A 27,281-nucleotide genomic window follows, 5' to 3' on the forward strand; every position below is an offset into this window, starting at 1 on the left:
TATGTCCTTTTTGTCTCATTCCAAACAATAACATAACTTTGGGGAACAAACAAGCAAAACAAATGGCAAACAAAACAAAATAAAATTATGTGATGTGAATTATAAAATCCAAGAGCAAATTTTTAATTATGCACTAAAACAAAACAAAAAGAAAAATTACAAATGGTGATTTGCAACCATATCCAAGAGCAAATTTTTAATTATGCACTAAAACAAAACAAAAAGAAAATTTACAAATGGTGATTTGCAACCATTTCCACCTAGAATGGGCTTATTCTGAAGTTGAGCATATAACAATACATTATCTGTGCTGATTGAGCATTTGTTATCACCATATATCCAGAGCAAACTTCAGTTCCAGGTTGACCTAGGATTATGTGTATCACTTGCATCACAATTCGTGAGAAGCAGGCTTCACATTATATATAACTGTACAAGAGGGAATTCTTTAAAAGCACTGTTTGTTAGTAAAAAGATACATATGGTTTTCCATTTGCGTTTGTCTCAGTTCCAGAATGTAAAAGAGAAGATAAAAATAAATTGTACCGTCAGAAGTCGGTTCATGTCAGCTTCCATATTGGAGATAGTCATTCTCTGCATCACAATGTCTGTGATCCTGCGCTCCAGTGACTGCCATTTCTGCCTGGCTGCCTTTGTAGTGTAAATACTTGTTCCCCTCCTCTGATGTTTTTTTCTGAGAATAAAAAATAAAATACATTTCTACTCTACCTCTACAAGTGAGGTTTGTTAAAGCAGAAAGGAACAAAGAGGGCAATATGTTCCTTTCAAAAAATAAAGTGTATTATCTTAATTTAGCAAAACATATTGTAATTAACACAAAGAAATTCTATTGTAATCAATCCTCCCATATTGTATATTCCCAGTAGGGGATCATGCAATTACCACCTTTATTAAAACTATTATTTTTAAATGAGTACATGTAATTAAAATACATATCATCTTGCTATTTACAGTAACAATTAGCTAGATTGCCAAGTTTTTATAATAAACTCTAAAGCATGAGAGATATAAATATTTTAATTATCTATTGCTTTAATTTATAAATGTACTTTTAGAGAAATGTTCAAAACCTTTATAAATTTAAGTAAACTTTACTGAGAAATACAAGAACTTGAGACAACGAAATCAGAGGTTGCAATACAGATACAATGTATATACATGAGGAAATAATCACACACAAAAAAAGATATTGGTTACTAAACAGTGTTGATCAAAAAGTCACAATGATTGGCACCCACAGAGGAAGCAAGAGCAAGAAAGCGAGATGTGTACTTTGGAGCACCAGTTCTAGCTATACATGTGATCTCTCACATTAACCAAAGGTAAATTCAGAAATTCGGAACATGTCATTTTTATTACTGTTCCCCAACTGGCTACCACCCAAAGGACCTTTTAAAACGTATTCACTAACAAAACAAGCAAAATTGCAAAATCGTATTAATCACACACAAAATGCACATTTAGTTGAATAGGAAAGTGTAGCATTCAGTCAACCTTGGCACTTGATTATCACTCCTTCCCATCATCACTTTCTACTACCTCCTCTTCCAATGCTTCTTCCATTACTTTCTCAGCCTTCAATTTAATCCTCCCAATCCTACATTTTCCCACTCTTCTTTCCACTATTTTATCTTGAGGTTCCCACTAATTTGACAGATTGCTCACTACACTAAAACGCTTGATGACACTACTATCCCTCACCCTTTTGGTCTTTGTAGACATTTATCCGTTTAAACTTCAAGAAACGCCTATGTTGGCTGCCCAATAGCCGTTTACAACCTTACCTTGTACTGGCAGAATCATTGTTAATTTACATACAATGCATTGCAGTGAGGTGGTTAAACTTCCTGATGAAAATCCAATAAAAACTGAAGTCTAATAAAGACTGAAAATGCATCTAGTGGGCAAGGTACCGTATATACTCGAGTATAAGCCGACCCGAATATAAGCCGAGGCCCCTAATTTTTCCCCAAAAAACTGGGAAAACTTATTGACTCGAGTATAAGACTAGGGTGGGAAATGCAGCAGCTACTGGTAAATTTCTAAATAAAATTAGATCCTAAAAAAAATATATTAATTGAATATTTATTTACAGTGTGTGTATAATGAATGCAGTGTGTGCGTATGAGTGCAGCGTGTGTGCGTATGAGTGCAGCGTGTGTGCGTATGAGTGCAGCGTGTGTGCGTATGAGTGCAGCGTGTGTGCGTATGAGTGCAGCGTGTGTGCGTATGAGTGCAGCGTGTGTGCGTATGAGTGCAGCGTGTGTGTGTGTATGAGTGCAGTGTGTGTATGAGTGCAGTGTGTGTATGAATGCAGTGTGTGCAGGGCCGGTGCAAGGATATTTGCCCCCCCCATATGTCCTGACCTCCCCTCCTCCTCCCTCAGTGGTCCTTACCTCCCCACCCCCGTGTTCCTTCACCCCCCTCCCCCAGTGGTCCTGACTCACCCCTCCCCTAGTGGTCCTTACTTCCCCCTCCCCTCCCCTAGTGGTCCTTACTTCCCCCTCCCCTCCCCTAGTGGTCCTTACTTCCCCCTCCCCTCCCCTAGTGGTCCTTATCCCCCCCCTCCCTCCCATAGTGGTCCTTATCCCCCCCCTCCCTTCCTCCCATAGTGGTCCTTATCCCCCCCTCCCTCCCATAGTGTTCCTTTTCTCCCCCCCCTCCCTCCCATAGTGGTCCTTATCCCCCCCCTCCCTCCCATAGTGGTCCTTATCCCCCCCCTCCCTCCCATAGCGGTCCTTATCCCACCCCCTCCCTCCAATAGTGGTCCTTATCCCCCCCCTCCCTCCCTCCCATAGCGGTCCTTATACCCCCCTCCCTCCCATAGTGGTCCTTATCCCACCCCCTCCCTCCAATAGTGGTCCTTATACCCCCCCCCCTCCCACAGTGGTCCTTATACCCCCTTTTTTTATTATTTTTTTTATTATTATTATTTTTTTTTTTTATTATTTCTTATTTTATTTTATTTTCGTCCCCCCTCCCTGCTTGATACATGGCAGGGAGGGGGGCTCCTTCCCTGGTGGTCCAGTGGCAGTTCAGTGGGGGGGAGAGGGGGGCTGGCAGAGCTGTACTTACCTGTTCTGCAGCTCCTGTCAGCTCTCTCCTCCTCTGCGCCGTCCGTGCAGCTCCTTCTATCAGCTCACACTGTAAGTCTCGCGAGAGCCGCGGCTCTCGCGAGACTTACACTGGGAGCTGACCGAGGTGCTGAACGGACGGCGCGGAGGAGGAGAGAGCTGACAGGAGCTGCAGAACAGGTAAGTACAGCTCTGCCAGCCCCCCTCTCCCCCGGTCTGTATTATGGCAATGCAAATTGCCATAATACAGACTATTGACTCGAGTATAAGCCGAGTTGGGGTTTTTCAGCCCAAAAAATGGGCTGAAAAACTCGGCTTATACTCGAGTATATACGGTATATAAAAAATCCTGATTGGAATAGCACAAGAATTACCATGAGAAAGCAATTAAATGCTCCTTCCTGCAGGCAAAACAACTAATGTGCCTCCCTACTTCACTTGGAAATTGTGTGTCTGGTGTTAGGTGCTGCTTTGTGTGAATATTAATCAGTATCTCAGCTGTACAGGATTGCAGTACCTTCTAAATATCACATTAGATTTTTTCTATAATGTGCCAATAACAAAAGGAAATATACCAAATTGTTATATATCAGAAAACAGTAAAATGCAATTAAAATGACTTTAAATTATTTGGTTATTTATTTCATTATAAGCAATTAAAACCCTTTAACCCCTTAAGGACGGACGACGGTTCAGGACCGTCATCGGCATTTTTCCATTGCCGACCGACGACGGTCCTGAACTGTCCTAAATTTAAGATGTACTTACCCGATCGCCGTCGTTCCCCCGGTGGCGATCGGCGTTGGTCCCGTTGTGGGGAGACTGCCTGCAGCCCAGACAGTCTCCCCATGGCGAATTAGGACCCCTGGGGCCATGTGATCGCTCAATAGGTGTCCATGTGTCTGCCTGCAGGGGGACTGTCTGTGCTGACAGGCAGTCTCCCTGCATGTGTAAAATCATAAAAAAAAATTAAAGTTAATTAAAGTATATGTGTGTATATATATATATATATGATATATAGACATATATTATACCTATATATCATATATATAATGTCATGCTAAGTGTATTTTTATATTAATATGTACATATATTAATATAAAAATACACTTATAATTAAATTACACACGTATATATATAATATATATAATAACTATATATATTGTATATATATATTATTATAAAATACAAATAATTTAAATGAAATTAAACATGTAAAAATAATAAAAATTTTAAAAAAAAATTATATATCAATACGAAATTTTATTCTAACTGTATTTTGATATTAATATATATATATATATTTATATCAAAATACACTTAGAATGAAATTGTATATATAAATAAATAAAAAGAATACGAACTATTCATATGTCCATATACAAAATTACATAAATAATTATATAAATATACACGTAGACTTCAAATATATAAATATGCATATATATTTAAATTCTACGTGCATATTTATGTAATATTTTTACATAATTAAGTTATTTCATTGATTGCAATTTAAGGGACCTGCCTACCAACCCAGGCCGAAAGTCCAGAGAATTTAATTTACTATCACTGTATTTTACCCTGTAACTCTACGACACCCTAAAACCTGTACATGGGGGGTACTGTTTTACTCGGGAGACTTCGCTGAACACAAATATTAGTGATTCAAAACAGTAAAACATATCACAGCGATGATATTGTCAGTGAAAGTGACTGTTTTTGCATTTTTCACACACAAACAGCACTTTTACTGATGATATAATTGTTGTGATACATTTTCCAGTTTTGAAACACTAATATTTGTGTTCAGCAAAGTCTCCTGAGTATAACAGTACCCCCTATGTACAGGTTTTATAGCGTTTTTGAAAGTTACAGGGTCAAATATTTTTACATTGAAAATGGCCAGGTTGGTTACGTTGCCTTTGAGAGCGTATGGAAGCCCAGAAATGAGAATTACCCCCATGATGGCATACCATTTGCAAAAGAAGACAACCCAAGGTATTGCAAATGGGGTATGTCCAGTCTTTTTTAGTAACCACTTAGTCACAAACACTGGCCAAAATTAGCGTTCAATTTAGTTTTTTACTTTTTTCACACACAAACAAATATGAACGCTAACTTTGGCCAGTGTTTGCGACTAACTGGCTACTAAAAAAGTCTGGACATACCCCATATTGAATACCCTGGGTTGTCTACTTTAAAAAAAAAATGTACATGTGGGGTGTTATTCAGCGATTTATGACAGATAATAGTGTTACAATGTCACTATTGATACATTTTAAAAATGTATGTTTTGAAACCGCAATATCCTACTTGTACTTATACCCCTATAACATGCAAAAAAATAGCAAAAAGCATGTAAAACACTGGGTATTTTTAAACTCAGGACAACATTTTGAATCTATTTAGCAGTTTTTTCATTCGCTTTTGTAGATGAGTAAAAGATTTTTCACATAAAAGTCAAAAAACATTTTTTTTTCAATTTTTCATCATATTTTTTCATTTTTTAAAAATTAAATTACATGAGATTATATAAATAATGGTATGTAAAGAAAGCCCCTTTTGTCCTGAAAAAAACAATATATAATTTGTATGGGAACAGTAAATGAGAGCGCGGAAAATTACACCTAAACACAAACACCACAAAAGATGCCTGGTCGCAAATGTACAAGGGCAGAGGACCAGGACCAGACTGTTTTGGCAATGTTGTACGTTAAGGACCAGAGCTGTTTTAACACTTTTGTGGTGTTTGTGTTTAGCTGTAATTTTCCGCTCTCTCATTTACTGTTCCCATACAAATTATATATTGTTTTTTCAGGACAAGAAGGGCTTTCTTTACATACCATTATTTGTATCATGTCATATAATTTACTTTAAAAAATTTGTATAAAATATGGTGAAAAAAAAACAAAACGTTATTGGACTTTTACTTGAAAAATATTTTACTTATCTACAAAAGCTAATGAAAAAAACTGCTAAATAGATTCAAAATGTTGTCCTGAGTTTAAAAACATCCAGTGTTTACGTGCTTTTTTGCAAGTTATAGGGCTATAAGTACAAGTAGCACATTGCTGTTTCAAAATATATATATTTTTTTAATTTATCAATAGTGACATTGTAACACTGTTATCTGTCATAAATCCCCAAATCCCACCTCACATGTACATATTTTTTTTAAAGTAGACAACCCAGGGTATTCAATATGGGGTATGTCCAGTCTTTTTTAGTAGCCACAAACACTGGCCAAAGTTAGCATTTATATTTGTTTGTGTGTAATCCAAAAAAACATTATAAACACTAAATTTGTATTTGCGACTAAGTGGCTACTAAAAAAGGTTGAACATACCCCCATTTGCAATACCTAGGGTTGTCTTCTTTTGCAAATGGTATGCCATCATGGGGGTAATTCTCATTTCTGGGCTTCCATACGCTCTCAAAGGCAACATAACCAATCTGGCAAATTTCCATGTTAAAAAAAAAAAAGAAGGAAAATCAAGCCTTATATTTGACCCTGTAACTTTCAAAAACACAAAAAAAAAAACTCTACATGTACAGGTTTTAGGGTAGGGTCATAGAAAGTTACAGGGTTAAACACAGTACTAGAAAATTAAATTCTCTGGACTTTCGGCCTGGGTTGTCAGGCAGATCCCTCAAATTGCAATAAATAAAATCACTTAATTATGAAAAAATATTACATAAATATGCACGTAGAATTTAAATATATATACATATTTATATATATGAAGTCTACGTGTATATTTTAAAAATTATTTATGTAATTTAGTATATGGACATATGTATATTTCGTATTATTTTTATATACATGGATATATATCATTTCATTCTAAGTGCATTTTGATATAAATATATTAATATTAAAATACCGTTAGAATAAAATTACATATACCGTATTTATCGGCGTATAACACGCACTTTTCCTCCCTGAAAATAGGGGGAAAATGATGGGTGCGTGTTATACACCGATATCCCATATTTACTTACCTGTCTTGAAGCGTGGGCCGGTGTTCTGCGCGCACCGCGGTACTGGAACTTCAATTTAGTGTGCACACTTCCTTTCAGTCCCGCCGGAAACCGGAACCTGAAATTGAAGTTCCTGTACCGCGGTGCGCGCTGTGAAGCCGGCCCACGCTTCAAGACAGGTAAGTAATTAATTATGGGACAAGGGAAAGTGCACTATGGGACAAGGGGAGGGGGGACACTATGGGAGGGGGGGGGGAGAACACTATGGGAGGGGGGGGGGAGAATACTATGGGGGGGAGAATACTATGGGAGAGGGGGGAGAATACTATGGGGGAGAATACTATGGGAGGAGGGGGACAATACTATGGAAAGGGGGGACAGTACTATGGAAAGGGGGGGAACACTATGGGATATGGGGGGGGACACTATGGGATGAGGGGGGGAACACTATGGGATGAGGGGGGGAACACTATGGGATGAGGGGGGGAACACTATGGGATGAGGGGGGAGAATACTATGGGAGGGGGGGGTCACTATGGGATGAGGGGGGGAACACTATAGGATGAGGGGGGGGGGAATACTATGGGAGGGGGGGGGAATTTCCTGGAATTTCCTTCTTAAAATGAGGTGCGTGTTATACGCCGATAAATACGGTATATATAATTTTTTTATTTACTTATTATTTATATTTTATAATGTTTTATATATATATATATATATATATATATACACACACACACACACACACACGTGTGTGTAATTTAATTATAAGTGTATTTTTATATTAATATATGTATTTATAAATATAAAAATACACTTAGTGTGACATTATGTATACAAGATATATATATATATATATTATATATAGATATAATACATGTATATATTCGACGCAAGAAGACTGTCTGGGCAGACAGGCAGTCCCCCGGACCACGAGCAACGCCGATCACCGTCAGGTAGACATAGTAGACAGTCACTATAGGTGGAATTAACCTTGCAAGGTAATTATTGCAATTTCTTAATAACTGCAATAATTACAATTGCAGGGTTAAAGTGACATGGGCACTGCACTCAGACCACAAGAATTCTCACATCTGAATTTTACACAAAGTATAGGATTCAGAATATTCACAAAGCACTGGTTTTACGGAAATTCGGAACTGAATGCCTGCAGCAGGATGCACATTCGCAAATAATCTTTTATTGGAAAAACTGAAGTACTATTTGTCTGCTGGCAGTGCTGTCGCATTAACAAAAACAATAAATAAATAAATAGATAAATAAATAAATAAAAACCCTATAGAGGTAATAAGACGCATGTATTACTATAAGAGTTGTCTAAAACCTCCTTAAGCTTCCACAAGCCATGCGGTAGGTGGGGACATATCTGTTAAATGTTTAAAACTTAGCAACTGGGCAGCCATTGGCATCAATTGGTGGCCCTAATTATAATATTCGCCAGGAGAAAAACTTTTATTTTTTTTTGGTCAGTTGGCCCTTAGTGATTGTTTGCTTGAACTTCAGTTAGCCACTTTATACAGTTGAAATATGATTCAAAAAAATAAATAATCTTTTTAAAAAAAGTTGATTATTATTGAGATTAAATTGAGTCCATGACTTAGGCAGCAATTTGCTTCAAACTAACAGTAAAACGCTTTAGCACAGTATGAAATATTGCCAAAAGTAGTTGTAAATCCCACTTTAGTTTTTGTGCTTATAAAATATTAATTGTTTACCTTGTTCCATTTAAGGCAGTGGATGGCGCAGGCTGAACTCTAGCAACAGGAATTCTAATTCTTTGATTTATCGCTCCTCTGAAAGAGTCCGGCTCCTCCGATAAATTTGATGCATGCTCAGAAATTGGCTCTGGTAAACTTATTTTACGGTTTACCCTTCCAGCAACTTTATCGGTCATTGGTTTTACTTTCCGCCGAAGTGCACTAACCTGAAAAGAAATCATGCACGGAAAGAGAATGTCACACTATTTCCTGCCAGATGAGTTGAACTTATTACATTTGATGAGTCCTGAACATTTGCTCCAAAATCCTATCCACAAAAGTTCAATAGTTTTATTTTCAAGTTACAAAGTGGTTTTGACAGGTGACAATAATGAGTGTACTTGTGTACTAAATCCATACTACTTCAAAATATGTGAAATGGGTTGCTTTTATGACCTACCTAAGTCAGATATGCTCCATACATTTCTGTGATTTATTCCCTTAATAGCTTCGCTTGTGCCTATCAACAGCCTTTCTGTACTGTATGATGGACTGTCAATCCATGCATTACTGTTCCTGTGGTAAGTGGAGTTTACACCTCCAAGTAGCAGTTGTTATTTGCAGATGTAGTAATTAATTCAGTCCTTTTCCCACTAATGATATCCTAGGAAGACAGACCGTAAGATTCTTTCCTCAGCTCCTTTCCCAGCATATCACTAAAGGGAGAGATGCTCAATAACGATCAGCAGTTTTTGCCTGAATGCTTAACTGTCACCAACCTTGAGTAAACTGGGACTTTACATCTTACCTGGGTAAACCAGGACATTTAAACCATAGTCCTCACCATTGTTCATTTGTGAACAAAATGCAATATAATGCTGAGTAAATAATCCCCCCAAGAAACACGTGTAAGAAGTAGGACTTTAGACATACATAAAAAAACATATATACCTCTTCAGTTTTGCGGCGCAGCACAACTTCTTGTTGCCTTTTCTGGGCTTCCAATAGTTTTAGCTGATGCTGGAGAAAACCAAAAACAAGCAATATGATTGACCGAGACTTTCTAAAACTTGGAAAAATCACTAGTTTAGATAATTAATTCCACTCACATCTCTCTTCCGCTGGTCTTTTTTGAGTTGAGCAATTTCACGGGTCCTACGAGATTCTGAAAGTCTAGCTTTTTCCTGCTCTTCTTTCATCTGTTTCATAAGCCGTACCTGTAGGTCCAAACCACAAAGCTCTATCTCCTCTTCTTGTAGCAATAAAGTCATTCAACCAATACATGTTTCACTGTGTCACATGGTTAGAGGCTAAAATGAATCAGGCCCAACGAAAATAGGACTGGGGTAAATGTTATAGGATTAATTAATGTTGATAGTGGCATTAGTTAAGTGTGTGAAACACTATCACTGATAATTTGGGCACTGGGGAACAAGTGGGCATTTCAATCCATTATAAAAGACATTGATTCAAAGTCCATCAGCCATTTCCAATCCAGGAATGAGAACTGCATTTTGTTTTTCTTTCCTTCTGTCTGCAATCATTGACTTTTAGTCAGATACAAACATACCTAAAATGTTACGCTAGCTTGTCATATGCTGCTTAAAAATAATTGATCGAAAATGTTTTGCTAAATATTTATCACTTCACACACTTTGGATGTTTGGATTCATCCACACTCATCTGTGTTTATTTATGAGCACATTATTTAATTGTATTATCAACACTGTTAATTCGAATTCCTGGACTTTCAGACACTATTTACCCATACCTTTGTTTTCTTCATTTCAACCACCTCCTGCTGCAATTTCTTCATTTGCTTTTCATACTGCGATTGATTTTTCAATAGCCGAGCATGTTCTTTTTGAGCGGTCTGCAGTTTCTGAAGTTCTTTATGCATTGTCTGAAGTTTCTTTTCATATTCACTCTTTATTTTCTTGGCTTTTTCTTCTGTGCAGCTTTCCATTGATCCTGTAAAAAGTTTGGATTAGTGGTAAGCAGGATTTTAATTCTAATGTGTTGTGTTGTCATTCTTTGACTTTACATCCCATGACATTTGTAAATGCCATTCGCATCTCATTTTAAATGGTTTAATAAAACTATTAACAGAAATCTTTTGACAAATCGTTATACTATGCTGATTTTACTATTAATTATACAATGTTGATTTGTAAATTTGTCTACGTTTATTCTTTGCATACACACATTAACACAAGAAAAAAATTATCAAACAAAATATAAAAGCTATTCAACAGTATTTTTATTAAAGGAAAGGGAACATTAGTTACCCATATTTTGAAGAACCCGATCTCGCTCTAGCTGAGTGTCCCTTATTTTATGCTGCAGGGTCATGAGTTTCTCTTCATACTGCTGTTTTAGGGTATGTAATCGTCGCTGACTGTTTTCTAATTCATCAATCAACTTCTGCTTAATCGCAATTTCACAGGTAATATTTGCTAGATCAGCTTGGTAATTCTCTATTGACAACAAAAATACAAGAAAAAACAAAATACTATTTAAATCCAAAAAACTTATATACAAAGTTATAGTGATGCAAGACATTAAAGGAACACTTCAACCACTTTGGGGGACTAGCGTTTCCCTTGAAGATAAAATACATTTGTGCAGCATAATATCAGAAGACTGAATTTGGCCAGAAGTTCGAGGTATGCGAGATAATTCCTGCAACCTTCTCTTCTACAGATGTAGCTTTCTTTTGCCATGTAAATAGCTGCAGCCACTTGAAAACCAGTGTTGAGTGTTTAGTCTAAATGTTTTATTCTGTACATTCCTAACCCGATTTACTGACTTAAAAGTATTGATAGTTATACAATTAAAAAGAGAATACGGAAATACATATTCTGATTGCAAATAAAAGCCAAATGGCACACCTAAATTGCCCAAACCCTATATAGTAGCACAAGTCTTCTTATTTTTTTTTCTTACATTTCAATAAGACATACCCTTTTCATCCAGTTCAGAATCTGATTCATCTGAACTATCAGCAGCATCTTCATCATCATCTTCTTCTTCCTCCTCATCTTCTTCATCATGTTCACTCCCTTCTTGGATTACTTCCTGTAACAGGTTAGATTAGTTAGTTGCCTTCTGCAGCCAAGTACATACCAAATACCTCTTTAGTACTTTATCAAATCATTAAAATGATACTATAGGCACCCAGACAACTTTATCTCAATGAAGTAGTATGTGTGCAGTGCCCCTGGTGTTTTCCTCCAGCAGGTGTTCTTGGCAGAGCTGACCACACCACTTGTGGTTGTTAACCTGAGAGCCATTAGATGATGCTTCCATAGTGAGAACCAGATCAGACTCCTTTCTTGACATTGGACATCCTCACACACATGCATGAGGACGTTGAATGTTTTGTGACGCTTCTCAAAGAGAACCATTAGATCCAATGTTTTTCTGTGAGAAGCATTTGATGGGCGGAGAGTGGCACTTCTGCACATACGCTTCTCAATGAAACAGGTGGCTGAACAATGAACAATAAAGGGGGAAGGGCGGTCACAAAGATGCCATTAATCTATTTAAATAAAACGTATATATATATTATTTTTTTTCATAATATAAAAGACACTGAAATATCTTAACAATTAGGCATCTTTACAAAACATTGTACTATAGAAAGAGGTCAAAAACGTGTCTTAAACAGAATTACATGAAATATGTCTAAATGTTGTTTTATTGGTAGTGGTCAGTATAAATGTTCTTGATACCCCAAGACGTACTTGAAAATCTGAGTAATCTGAATGTGCCTTTCCTGGCTAAATACTTTGTTATTATTATTATTATTATGATTTTTGGAGGCTGTTCGTAAGTAATTGACATGCCTCTTTTTCCCAGTGGATCTAGAAGGGGAAAACAAGTATTGCCTGCACTAGTCTGAAGTTACCCAACGCACACTTAAACACCTTCAGATGTACACCGATTTAGGCAACAACAACAACACTACCTTCATTCTTCATTGAGCCCCAAGCTAATTCCACCATTAAACAACAGCATATATATGAATAGGATGTGTTCAACACACAGATGAAGAATGACACCATCAGTGAACTACAACCCTTAACCCCTTAAGGACACATGACATGTGTGACATGTCATGATTCCCTTTTATTCCAGAAGTTTGGTCCTTAAGGGGTTAAAGATGTCTCGACAACACCCTAGTTTGAATTTTTTTTCCATCAGAACAACACAACCAGAAAGCATATGCAGATCCCACAGTATAATATCAGTGGTCGAGTGATTGGAGGGGGAGAGACAGTGGAAAGAGATGGCCTAAGAGGGTTGCAGTAGGGGATTTGGGAAAAGATTAATAAGGCATAATTTCACACTTCAGTTTTAGAGACATAAAAACTGAACATTATTTTGCAACACTTTTTCTGCACTTCTTGAAAAAAATATTACCATACTCACAATGTCCAATTCATGGGTCTCTCCTTCAGCAATGCCCTTTTCTTCTAACTTCTCATTATCAGTGTTCTCATCTCTAACAACACTAAAAGCAAAAAAAAATTTTTAATATAACTAAATGATGATAATTTATGCTTTTTATATCTCGTGGCTACATAAGCATTCCTTTTTTTTCCAGTAGACACAAAACATGTTGAACATGAATTAAATATTTCCATTAAAATGTATATTCAAAAGACAAATGTACTTTAAAAGAATACTCCAATTCAAAAAAATAAATAACTTTTTTAATTGAAGGTTTCCTGTTGGATATTTCCCCCCCCCCCTCCCCCCCCCCATTTCAGTGTTGAAAGGTTTAAAACTGACATTTCCAACGCAGAAAATGTTTTCTCACTGCAGCTCAGATCTGTCTCAATAAGTCATCATAGTGAAGCATTCCCGACACATGCACAGTAATCACCACGATCCGCCAACAATTGAGCAGTAAACTGTCTTTAGCAAGCTGAAGATGTTTGGAGTGTTCCTTTAAGGATTTTCTTTAAATAATATCAAATGTTTCTTGTAAAAATTTACCGTGGGAAAACTATTCCAAAACTCAGGTAACCAAGTTGCAGTTGGTGGATCACTATTCCCCAAGTTGCTAAATCTCTGTAGAGTTCAGCCTTTTTAAAGTCCCACCGACTTCAATACCATAGTCTATGCTGAAATCAGTAGGAACTCTGTAGCTCTAATAATACTATTAATATCAACAAAACATACAAGACTTTTACAGATTTAACACTTAACTTGGTCTATGTTGCCAAGGGGATACTACCAGTTGAACTCCAAATTCACAGATTGTATCATATTTAGATTTATATTGACTAGGAAGCAGACTTGGGCATTAGTGAAAAAAGCTGATGGAGTGAGCAGAAATAATCAATGAAGATGACAGGACAGAGTTTATCCACCAATGTAATTTAAAAAGCAAAGGTTATAGAATACATTCAAAGAAGACCATGCAAATAACTGAAAATATAAAATTAATCATCCAAACATTATAAAATGTTGGCCCCGATTTAATAAGTTTCCCAAATTATTCATCTACAAAAATTCACACATACTTTAATAGTTACTTCTGTAAATAAATCATTTGGAGAGTTTGTCTAACGGTATTGAATCATTTGGACAGCTTAAAATATCGAGACCTGGATTGGTAAGATCTTAAACAACAGATAAAGCAGTTTTCAAGTAACTTAATTTAAAGAAGTTTATTAATTTATTGCTTACTTTACTTTATTATTACTTTATTGGATGTTTTGCTTTTTAGCACCAGCACAGAAAAGCAAAAATAATGGCTATAAATATGTATCCAAAATGCCCACAGAATAATACCTTTCACAGCTGGTAGCTGGATAGCAGTTGGTAAACCTGATCTTAAAAACTGCTGAACCAAATTATAAATGATTAACACAACATGCAGATCATTGTATGCCCTTTACATGAATGAGCTTTGTCACTTAACTGAAGCAGGTCACTTCTAATCAGTGGCCCAAAATAAACTTTTGTGCATGTATAAGATATTTTAAGGACTTTGCCATAAATTATTATCTACTTTATTTTCCTTTTCGGTTTGATAAGTTTTTAACTTTTTTTTCATTTAAAATTTATCATTGCTAGATATATTCTACAAGATGGCTAGCACATGTAAGGAGACACGCTTCATTCCTTGAAATATCTCCTTTCAAAATGTATGATAAGGGCTTTGTAGGCAACAAGGGTGCTTTCATGCCTAAGACAGTGGCTGCCACTGTTTCTATAATGCTACAGATTTATTAAGATAAGGGAAATGGAGACCATTTAAAAGTAGGACAGGACTATTAAGAATACAGAGAGGCACAAGTAGGCTTGGTGTGAGATTAGATCTGGAAAAGCAAAGCTTGCAGAAATGGTGATTAGATCAAAGGGGCAAAATAGCTGAAGCAAGATAACTGCTGTTCTGGGTATGTCCTTCTGTTCCATGGAACTATTAACATGACAGAGACCATGACACTCAATCATTTAGAAATGTATGCCGTGAGCATAAAACTGCACAGCTCTACATTATTAACAAAGGCACTTGATCAATGTTGTCAGATTGCCTTTGCAATGCATACAATAAAATGTTACAGTGTAGTGATTCCAGCATTTTCTTCTTTTACGGCAATCAAATTTTGATTTTTTTTCAATAAAATGAACAGGTTATTTTACATATATAGTGGCTTTATTTAAACATACTATTCAGAAAGTTTTCAGTAAACAAAGACTTAAGACGCTGATCCAATTAATCCATTAAGAATTAAATAAAAGACAGGCCTGTCAGAATATAAGGAGATGGCTTAAACCCTTACAAGGGTTAGGAGTTAAAGGTCCTTCAAGCACCTGGAAGTAACTCACTGCAAACCCAGTAATTTTGAGAGTAATATTAATTACTGCCAAAATCTACAATGAAGAAACAGGCAAAGCATAGGCGAAATAGAGAGAGATTGGGAAAACCACTTCAATGCATGAAAACTGCTGGAGTCTTGTGAAACGGCATCTTAAGAGCATAACAAAAATATTGAATAGTAAACTTTGATCTTGTACTAAAAAAAAGTGATTAGTTAAAATGTGAAGTGATAAACTAGAGAAGAATCCCAACCTTCTGTCTTCTTGGTTGCTTTCCTGAAGCTGCAGTAGCCTTCAAAAGCAGAAGTACAGTACAGGCAGCCCAAGCCAATGAAGAATACAGACCAGACAAACAATGAAAGTCATAAGATAAAAATCATGCATCATGTAATAAGCATTACTAGTATAATTACATTAGCTAGGCAACATTTCAATCCAAATTGGATTTGCAAGAATACATGAAATTCAGATTTCATTTTAATACTTATAGAACTGCATCAAACAGAATTGGTCTATACAAAGGCATCAACAGCAGTCAGTAGAGAACGGTGGAATGTCAATATTGCAGGTATTAGTATGTCCAACATTCAGGCATACTAAGTAAAATGGGTTGTGGTAGCCAAATAGAAAGAAAAATGTGTGTTTATTTAATTGAATGAAATGCATAAACAGAACTAAATAAATGCATTTTGTAAGCCAAAACAATGTAAAATTGGGTAAATTAACACTATGCACACAATACATTGTGTTTAATCAATAATAATTTTGTTTAGGACAGATGGTTTTCGAAAATTATAAATTAAAATACAAAGATGTTTACAGGTGTCCTTTCACCACATTATCTATGCCATAGAAACCCATTTGGAGCTTGTTATATGTTGTAAACTATAAATGTGGCCCAAAAAAATATAAATTGCTTCGATTCCTGAATGTCTATTAGCTGCACACACAGGTCTGCTTTTAGGTTTTCTAATCAGTTGAGAATTTGAACCGTAAGATGTATCTCGTATTCAGAAAACACCACACAATGAAGGACATGTTTAACAATTTAAACATCTGCACATATGCTGTATATGTACAGGGTTATTTGTAGGGATTGTGGGAAATGTTAGGGCGATAATTGAGGAAAGAAGTTAGTGTTTCAGGGTCAGTGATGAGGGTTAGACACGGTGGCTAGTGTTCACGGTTGTGGTAAAAATTATCTACTGATCAATTTGAATGGACACTCTAGTCATATTTTACAAGTGCATTTGATATATTTTGGCCTTATATTCATGCTGTGTTTTTAATTCACATTCAAATATGCCTATTGGCCAGGGTTGTGTTGGATCTGTGCTGGCTCTGCCACTGATCTGCCTCCTTGACAGTCTCAGCCAATCCTATGGGGAAGCATTTGTGACTGGCTCAAACCACCACTTCTGATGATGTCAGCAGACAGCAGGCAGATCAGGGGCAGCGGCAGCAGCTGCAGACTTAAATAAAAGTAAGATTTAACTACATTTAAGGAGGCAAGGGGGTTAGCGGGGCTAGATGGTGTTTTTAACACTATAGGGTCAGGAATACATGTTACTGCTTGCAATTTCTGATGATCTTTCAGGATATGTTCCTCTGTTATATATGAGCTCAAAAAAAAGACCCATAGGCATTGTAACCTGCATTGTAGCTCTCTATAAATTAATACTAAAGTGCTGTAAAAGGTCACCAAATCACTTATACTGAGCATATGCAGGTCATAGAAAAACAACTTATCACAGCATAATTCATATTAAGATGTAGTAATAAGGGATGAACATTGTTAGTCGCTATCTCATGATTAGTCTTATGTATATTACCAGAATGAAAATGGAATTGTTAAATTACATACAGTACATCATAATGATATTGCCAATAATTGCATGGATGGATAATGGGTTTTTACGATCTACTCACCTGTGGCAAACACGGTTTGATATTTTAAGATGACAGATTTGTCCAGGGATGTACAGTATTAGAAATGTTTGCCTCAGGTTTTCTAATTACATAAACAATCTATTTATTTATTTTCAGACTGGTTTTGATGTTCTAGCAATAGAGGTGCTAATATGCAATACTGTTTCTTGCTAAATTAAACTCAGAAAAAGCAACAGAAAAAAGAGCAAATAAAATTGAATGAAAGCAAAAAAAAATAAAAAATAAAAATCTTAGATAGATCTATCCATCCTCAAATGAGTTTCTTTCAAAATTTTCTTGAAGATTTTTTCTTTTGCGTTAATTCAATATATATATATATATATATATATATATATATATATAGATCGTAAAAACCCATTATCCATCCATGCAATTATATATAATATCAACTGTACCTTGCACTCAGGCTTCAAACTTGCAAAACCGGGTGCAATACCAGGGCTTGAGTATCCATATAGTAAGGTAATGTGGCTGCACTCACGGATTTCCCAAAAAAACAAAAATAATAACTTTTATTCCAGTTTCTTTAAAACAGATCAACGTTTCAGTCCATCTTGTGGACTTTCATCAGGATGATCCTGATGAAAGTCCACAAGATGGACTAAACCGTTGATCTGTTTTAAAGAAACTGGAATAAAAGGTTTTTTTTGGGGGGGGGGGGGGGGAAATCCGTGAGTGCAGCCACATTACCTTACTATATATATATATATATATATATATATATATATATATATATATATAAATTGTATTAACAAACGCATATCCTCCACTAATGGCTACTAAAGGCTTGTTATGTGGCAGTATAAAAATATTTCTCTATGGTATCCCTCGGATTAGACAGGACAGGCTAGATTTCTAGAAAAGGACTTTGATCCTAAAACACGTGTGATTAAAAAAGATTAAAAAATGTTTAGTCATGCAAAAATAGGTTTTACCATTCAAGAAAAGAATTATCCATCCTTATTAGAATATGTATAACATGTTGAGTGGACCACTCAGAGGACAAAACATTATGACCAATGATTCAGTATAACGGAACATTACTTTGCCCTCACAGAAATCATGAAATTAAGTTTCCTCCAAGCAGAGGTAATTACTAATTATAACAATACTTTGTAGGAAAGTAGTATTGGAAAGTAGTAATGGAATAATACAACTAAAATATTACTTTTTATTTCATGTGTTTAAATATTTGTCATGACACAATTCGGCACAGACTTGTTAACACTCCGTGGCTCAGTTGACCATTAATTGTTCTCTGTTTGGTTTCCCATTTCACCAAACAATGAAAGGAATCTCAGTAACTTTTCTCGAACCATGTGTCTACTTTGAATGTAATCCCATGATCAGAATTCCATTCAGAAGAAAAGGTAGTGTATTTTCAACCTAAGATAGGACAGGAAAATACACGCTGCAATAATCATAATGAGGATCCTCTACAGATATCTAGCATATTCTGTCCTACAAACGGAAGGAATAGTCTATCACTTCAACCAGTTTAAATTACCATGGGAAAATTCCTACAAAAGAAAATGACACAATTAGCAGAAACATTTCATAGAACTAAAAACACATCTGAGGTGGCATTTCATATTTTATCTAGTTACTAAATTATGACACATTGTTTAATAAAACAATGTAATTCCATATATTTTCCTGCACCTCACGGACCTTTTATAGGACCTCTGTCCTATAAAAAATTATTCATTATAACGTAATATATATTCCTCAATGTAAGATAAATTAGATCCAATCACAATGTAATGTGTGCCACAGAAGCTAGCATGCATGCAATGTGTTACTCAAAATTCTCATCTAAATTTAGGTTTCAGAGCAATGCTGATGTGGATGGTTACTTAACGGTCCCCCAGGTTTAAAAAAAAAAAAAAAAGAAGAAGAAAAGAAAAGAAAAAAAAAAAATTAGAATCAAACTAATTAATGACCTTTTCTCCAACACGAGTCTCCTTTTCGTAAAATTCCAGGCTATCATAGCTAGAGTGCTTGGAGGCAAGGGTTAAAGCATGAAATAAAGAGTTTGGGGAGTAGGAGGGGGGCAGGACTGCAGGCATTATAACAACTTCAATTAGATTAACTTGTTAAAGTGCCTACAGTGTTCCTTTAAGAGATATGTTTCAGAAATAAGAATGTAAAGCTGGTAAAATATGGTTGGGTATGTTATGATAGAGGAGTGGTTAAAAAAACAAATACATAATCAAAAATGTCTAAATTAAAATAAGCAATGCACATTACAAACATGCCTAATTTGAACTAAAACATTAAAATGGCAGGGAATGACCTCACCTTTTCTTCTTCTTTTTCTCAATCTTTCTCAATTTTTCCAAGTCTTTTTTGGCCATATCTATAATTTCAGTGGTCTCTTTCTCAGCAGGAAGTATGGAAGTAGGAAAAGGAGAATGACCAGAAAAATAGGATGCCCTGGTTGAAGCTCTTGACAAGTTTCGTCGGAGATTTTCATTCACTGCTTCACTTTCTAATAGTTTTGCTCTTAAAAAAAAAAAAGGAAAAATTATTTAATAGGTACACAGAAACAACACAAATAATATATTTATTTTTCCTTTCTTTTTCTGTTGAATAGGAAGTTTACACGCTGTGCACCACTAGATGGTGCCATACTCTAATAGTAGAAAACAACAGTAGTTATGACCAGTAAGCAATGAGAATAATTACATCCTGATAATACAAAAGTAAAGCAATTTAGCATTTAATAATATAATGTATTTTGCTAAACATAATTAACTTCAAGAGTATAATACTGTGTTTCTATCTGAAAGTCAATAGCCCAGCTGTCACGGGAAATGCACTTTTATTTAGTACTCCTTGCAGAAGTCCAGGCATGAAGTGTTTTAACACTGTTTTAATAAGAATGCTTGTTTGGAACTTAAAATATTTGCAGCAAAATATATTATGGATTTCATAAAAACAAAACAAAAAAACGCACTAAAAATAAAAAGATTAAAACATACAAAAAGTATGAAGCTCTTTGTCTTGAATCCATTACCTAAACATTACACATGGTATAAAACATTGACAATGTAAAAATACCATACCGGAGATCTTCAATTTCTTTGATGTAATTGTGAATCATGTTACTTATTTCTTCATTTCCATCCCCTACAAAAAAAAAAAAAAAACACAAAGCAAAACACAGCATTTTATTAAAATACTCAAATATTATTTACACATAAAGTTATTAAAACATTTTTTTCTTTTTAAACCTGAAAAGCAGAGCTACTGCACACTGGAATAATAAACAGAAATAAATGCGCCCAGACTACAGATTGCCAGATTCTCAGGGGTGGGAAGTGGGAGAGGGAAATTAGGTAAGTGGTGGAGCTTTGAAGAAGAGATTGATGACTCCAGAGTGTCCAATAAATCAGTCCAGTAAGCTACATGGCGTATAACAAATTAATTTCAACTGTTTTGTAATAACAACCTATACTTACTAGATTCTACTTTCATCTATTCATTGAAATTTGACCTTAATATTCCAAGTTAAATTTGATTCCATAAATATTTAAACCTAATAGTCACATATTGGATATCATTTATTTCTTGGATTTCTAAATAAAGAACACACAATAAATTAAACACATAAATATAAGCTGTGCATTAATACCTGATCTAGCAAGGATCTGATTGGCTTGATCACTCATAAGCTGAGTAAGCCTTGTTCTCAATGCATCAATGGTTTCTTGCATGGCCTTAATTCTCATTCGTAGATTGTTGTTTTCAGTCTGCAGCATTGCATTTTCATGGAACATATCATTAATGCTCTCAACACCTTCTTCGTCAATAATCCTTTTACCCTACAGTGCATTAAAAAAAAATTATATATATTTTTAAATATACATAAATATATAAATAGCACAGTTATTTTGTTGTAAATTTACATTCAATCAAGTGTCTGCCTCAATAACTTAAGAAATAATTTACAATAGAATGCAAACTTTGAAATGTTTAGGTAATTTTTTTGGGGGGGGGTAGAGTGGTGGAGAAGGTCTATATTCTCCTTTCATAAAGTATTTATTACTCTTGTGAGGGGGGGAGCTAATAAGCTTGTATTAAAGAGGAACTCGTGTAATATTACAGAAGAGAGTTCTAAAGACAATATAAGTGGAACTTTTTTCTGTGATAGCTGTGAGATGGATTTGGCGACACCAAAACGTTTGAGTGCCTCTCTGTGAACGCATTAATGCAACTACTCTGAGGCTGTTCAACTTTCCCTCACCCTAATAAATGGTAGTGATGAGCATAGCGGAGGTAAGCATACAACATGCTTACCACACAGGCTGGTGAGGAGCCATCATTATATGACATGCTCATGTGATTTCCTTAGAAAGTTCCATATGAACACATGCATACTTGGGCATTCCTTCCGTCGTTAGTATTTTATGCTTGCATTCACCCACAGGGTGCACACACAGAGCACCATTGGGGATTGAACTTATTTACATTGTGTGCTCTGGCCTCTGTGCCAGGAAACCATGGCTCAGAATATATTATTTATATAGCGCCAACAAATTCTGCAGCGCTTTACAATGGGTGAACTAACAAATATGTAATTGTAACCAGAAAAGTTGGACACAGAGGAACAGAGGGGTTAAGGGTCCTGCTTAATGACTTTACATGTTAGAGGGAGTGGGGTAAAGTGACAAAGAAGGTAAGTATAGTATTAGATAATTAGATTGGTAGAATAGTATTCACTGAAGACTTGCTGTTTTTTGGGTTGTTGTTTTTTTAATGACAGTTGCAGGAGAGAAATCAGTTGGGAGCTATTAACAGTTTAATTGATACACTTTTGTGAGTTTTTTTTTTTTTTTTGAAAGAGTGGAGACTGGGTGAGCATCTAACGGAGAAGAGTGGAGACTGGGTGAGCATCTAACGGAGAAGAGAAGGTAGTTCCACAGGTGTAGCCCTAGAGAAGTCTTGAAGGCGAGCATCAGAGGTGGGAGTACAAACAGAGGATGGATGTAGGTCTTCGCAGAGCGTAGGGACCTAGACGGGACATACTTGTGTATGAGAGAGGCTAGATAGGGGGGAGAAACATTATGTAGAGATTTGAAAGTATTTTAAATTGAGCCCTATATCTTATGGGAAGCCAATGCAGGGACTGACAGAGGTTTGAGGCGTGGGAGGTGCGGGCAGACAGGAAGATTAGCCTCGCCACCACATTCATTATAGATTGCAGTTGGGCAATTTGGAAATATATAAGACCACTGAGAAGTCAAGGCAAGAGAGGACAGTGGCATGGACCAGCACCTTAGCCGCATCTGGCGTTAAGTAGGGGCAGATGTGCACAATGTTTTTGAGATGGAAGTGGCAGGATTTGTCGATCGACTGGACACGAGGGGTGATGGAGAGGTTGGAATAAAAAAGAGCACCTAGGCAGCGAGTCTGCGTGGTGGAGCTGACAGTAGTGGTGCTATTTATGACATCCCACTCACCCTCCTCCCTCCCCTTCTCTAAATCAGTTGTTTTAAGTGTTAAGCTCTATCAGATTGATCAATATTGCTTCAGACCTGAGGAAGGGAGAAAAACTCTTGAAAGCTTGTCTTTGAAATATTATGTTAGTCCAATAAAAAAGGTATCATTGCATACTGCAAAACTCTGGTATTTTGGCATATAATAGTATATATAATACTTCCCATAAAAGTCCACACTCAGGGTCTTGTAAAAAAGATTCCAATTTACTTTTCAGTTAAATCCATATTTAGTCAACGTTTCAGGTTGATTAACGAACTTTCCTCAGGACATATATGTAAATATGTCCTGACAAAAGTCCAGGTCTGGGACTTAAACTTAGACTATTTTATCTGGATTTATGCTACAATAAAGAAAACTGATTTTTCCAAAGAGACAGAATGCTGGTACTATTAGTCTGTAATCTATTGTAGATTGCGTATAAATAATGCATAGGTTTTAGGTTATGCAGCATAGAAATCAACTACACGTTAATTAACTATGGCATGCTCAGGCTCTGTGTTTCTTACTCTGGAACAAAAGGGAACAAGTATGTGCAAAACAGTGTATTAAATTATATTCTTTGTTTAAACTCATGAATTAAACACATACTTCTGCAAAATTCAAACTCACAAGTCTTACCGTTTTGTACTCAGTTAGCTCCATCTGCAGCCGTGTTATTTCATTGCGCAATGCGTTTATCTGTTGACTAGTTCGATCTTGGTTGATCATAACTTTGTTCTTTATGTTGCGTGCTCGATTGGCATATTTAAGTGTATTCAATGTTTCCATGAAATCTCTATCAGAAGGACTTACACAAGCGATCATAACCGTTTGACTAAGTTGAGAAAACAAATGAAACCACATTATATTATTAAATGTTGACATATTTTCTGGATTACAAATTTAGGCAAAACAGCATATGGCGCTGCAGTTACACCATAGTCAAGCAAAGACAAAAACGCAGGATGCAATCTGTTCACGCTAACATACTGGCAAAAACTGGCAATTCAGGGGATAAAGTTACAAAAAGTGGATCACCATGAAATCCTCCTTTATAATGCTTCACTTTAACTACTCTGTAAAAGAGCTGTGAACTAGAAATTATATAACCCCTTTGTATTTACCAAGCTTGCAGGGGTCATATGGCAAATTTGGCCCTGGGGGAATGGGCATATGGCATTGTAAAGTGTTACAATATCAATAATGCCACCCCTTGTGTCTTATCTTAGAGTGAATTTGTAACAAACACTTAATGGGTATTGGCCATGTGAGCCAACATTTTTTTTGTTTTGTTTTTTTTATTTTTTTTTTAAATAGGAAATTTTAAAAAAATATATTCCTATACATTCTTTCCCTCTGCCTCACAAACCACCTGCAATTAAATTCGAGCACTATATATGTTGAAATAATTTGTGATTGATTGATTCAAAAGGTATGAGTGAAACATTAAAAATGAATCAAAACAATTGGTCGTACCTGTTACCACCAAGTGAGTCTTGAAGAAGTCGTGTTAGTTTGGAGTCCCTGTAAGGCACGTGTGTGGCTTTTTTACCTTTATCTCCTAATGCACTAATTACATTTCCGAGGGCCAGCTTTGGGAGGAAAAAAAAAAAAAAGAAAAAATATGATGTAGATAGAATATATAATGACATAATTATTTAATACGCTAAAATGTATTTACCTGGTATATGTTGTTAATTATTTCACAGTAAACTAAAATTAAACTCCAAGTAAATATATCCTGTTTATGCCTTTTAGGTGCTGAATTATCCATATGATTTTTACTGACAGGTAGATTTTTTTTCAGTATGACTAAGCTATTGTTCCTGCTCATGTGCACTGACTAAAATACATACAGTTTCTCACAAAATTATATGAGAGAATAACTTCTGTAGCATACACTGTACCAATGTATATTGAAATTATACACAGTATAATGATCATTGCATTAAGAAAATAATGCTAATTTCCAAGCGGGTCGGTAAAAAAATCTGTTTGCAGATAATAAATACTAGCAGGTTTCCATTATCAACACGCTTAATGTCTTCATACTACTCAGTTCCACCTGAAAAAATATGTGTTTCAATTTATTTCCATAGCAGCTCCATCATTACAGTATAAAAAGTTTGCTCATACCATGCGTACTTACAATTAAGTTAGTGTGATGTCCATATTTTTTCCAAACACCTGAATATACAAATTTCACAGGAATTTATGAAAACTACAAAAACCATTAGCATAGAAAGCCTTTGATTTTTAAATGGACTTGAGGTCTTTATAATTGTTATAGTAAACCAAAGACCTCAACTAACCGTAAAGATTATTGCAGTAACAGTTGCCCTCTTAATGTCTATCATGCCAGGATATCAATCCTGCCGCTCATTCATTGGCTGAGAATGTCAGCTGCCCCCATGATGCTGCAGGAGGCAGAGTTACACCACCGGCACCAAGGAAGTTACACTTGGTAAGAGTATATATTCTAAGAGAAATGCTGCACATATAGACTCCAGGCAACTGATGTGGTCATAGTGCTTGGAGTATTATTTGAAATATAGAATGTATTTTTTACATTTTTTTTTTTTTTAACTAGGATGTACTGTTTGTCAATAAAATATTGTGACAAGCATTAAAACAAGCTTACTGTGTTTTATTTTACGAAAAATAAAGTATGATTTCTACCTAAAGATGGCATGCATTGTACCAAAATTCACACACATCTGCACTGGGCCCTTCATAGCAGTAATACATTTTAAAGTAAAGCTGCACTAGTTGAAAATTAGTTTTCCTTTTAAACATGTTTGTGACATAGTGTGTTGTTCCTAACCAACCATGCTGGCTGAAAAATTGGAAATAAATATATTAATGTCACAAACAAAAAAAATCCTGTTTGGTTCTCTTTAGACAATTATATCCAAGAAGCTTAAAAATGATTTATGGAGAATGAAATCATTATTCTTACTAGTCCGCAGTTGATAGAAATTCCTTCTTTAGCCCTGTCTCCTGTAGCTCCCGTACGCTTTAGACGCTCAGAGCCAGCCAAATCAACAAAATGGAACTTGGCAGTAAGAGTTTCAAACTCATTCAATTGAGAAGATTCAGATGTTATCCTATTATCCAAGTCATTCTCCTGCAAAACAAAGGAACATTAAAAGCTTTGTTCAGAATCATTTATACAGCAAGTATTTTTATTTTATAATTTTCCCAACAGTCAGAAAATAATTATCTTGTTCTCTAATAGATCTATTTAATAACCTTGTTTACCAAAATCAAAGCAGGTAGTTTGGTTCGTTAAAATAGCACAAAGGCTGGAGGTGATTGTTTTTATTTATTTGATGTACAGTAAAGTATCAGAAAACATAATGCATGATAAGCATGCTCCCAATATTTTCAAAGGTGCTTAGCATTTCTCATAGCCCCCTGCACAGCAAGAATTGATAGCACGTGTTGTTGAGAACTTGGCCTGAATTTCACATAGAATGAAAAGAATCGCTGCCCAAGCTGATAGCTGCTGAACTATAGCGGCTATCAACTGACCGACAGCCCCATTCCAAGCTTTACTTTAGATATCCGATGTGACAATGCATGTCAGCAACTGTGGTTTAGGCGTCTTCCAAATATGCAGAGAAAGAGGGTCCCTTCTGTGAAGATGACATGGTTGGTGCACATACCATGCAAATATTGAACAGGTTAAATATGGCTTCTTTCTGTGATGTTCGTCACAGAGAGTGTGCAAGAGCTGGAGCAATTTTTTACAAATAACTTCAGTTTTATCTACATTTCTGCAGGGAAATAATGTCCCTCCTTGCCCCTTAAACAGTGTAAGGAGCATGAACAGATATGGTGCTTGGAGTGTCTCTTAAGGTTGGAAAGAAGTAGTTGAGGAACCTCTCTATATGCTGAACATAACAATGCTTCTAATAATTCTATATATCTGATGTCAATGAAAAAAATTAGACCTGGACCCTGCCAAAATTAAATGGTTATTGGAGAAATGAAAATCTATACAAAGGACACCTGCCATCTAAAATTAAAGGAAATAAAGAGAATGATGGGATTTGAGGGTTCCAAAGCTTTTGTAATATTAATTCTAGCTGAAATTACAATGTAGTGCTCTTTATTCATATGTCAAATATATTACTTGTAGCAGGCTAAAAGCTCTTGTGTGTCCATAGATAGGTTTGGCCCATTTTTTATATAATATATATATATATATATA

The 27,281-nt window shown here is 35.7% G+C and overlaps 1 protein-coding gene across 6 annotated transcripts in view; it reads right to left on the bottom strand.

Moving 5' to 3' along the window:
- KIF21A (kinesin family member 21A) overlaps positions 1–27,281 on the bottom strand; it is a 133,583-nt gene that overhangs the window by 40,019 nt on the left and 66,283 nt on the right. For 3 of the 6 annotated variants that reach the window (XM_063448070.1, XM_063448072.1, XM_063448069.1), the window contains exons 6-20: positions 26,025–26,192; positions 24,542–24,657; positions 23,705–23,900; positions 21,219–21,408; positions 20,650–20,713; positions 19,883–20,086; positions 15,885–15,923; positions 13,229–13,310; positions 11,758–11,872; positions 11,083–11,271; positions 10,566–10,765; positions 9,904–10,011; positions 9,746–9,814; positions 8,813–9,021; positions 547–694 (exon numbers count right to left, since the gene is read on the bottom strand). In XM_063448070.1, the coding sequence (XP_063304140.1) occupies positions 547–694; positions 8,813–9,021; positions 9,746–9,814; positions 9,904–10,011; positions 10,566–10,765; positions 11,083–11,271; positions 11,758–11,872; positions 13,229–13,310; positions 15,885–15,923; positions 19,883–20,086; positions 20,650–20,713; positions 21,219–21,408; positions 23,705–23,900; positions 24,542–24,657; positions 26,025–26,192 (2,097 nt within the window). The remainder of the gene's footprint in view (positions 1–546; positions 695–8,812; positions 9,022–9,745; positions 9,815–9,903; positions 10,012–10,565; positions 10,766–11,082; positions 11,272–11,757; positions 11,873–13,228; positions 13,311–15,884; positions 15,924–19,882; positions 20,087–20,649; positions 20,714–21,218; positions 21,409–23,704; positions 23,901–24,541; positions 24,658–26,024; positions 26,193–27,281) is intronic. The other 3 variants (XM_063448073.1, XM_063448074.1, XM_063448071.1) reach the window with 1 other exon arrangement.

Source organism: Pelobates fuscus, chromosome 3 (genome assembly GCF_036172605.1).
Source record: "Pelobates fuscus isolate aPelFus1 chromosome 3, aPelFus1.pri, whole genome shotgun sequence".
NCBI classification, from domain to species: domain Eukaryota; kingdom Metazoa; phylum Chordata; class Amphibia; order Anura; family Pelobatidae; genus Pelobates; species Pelobates fuscus.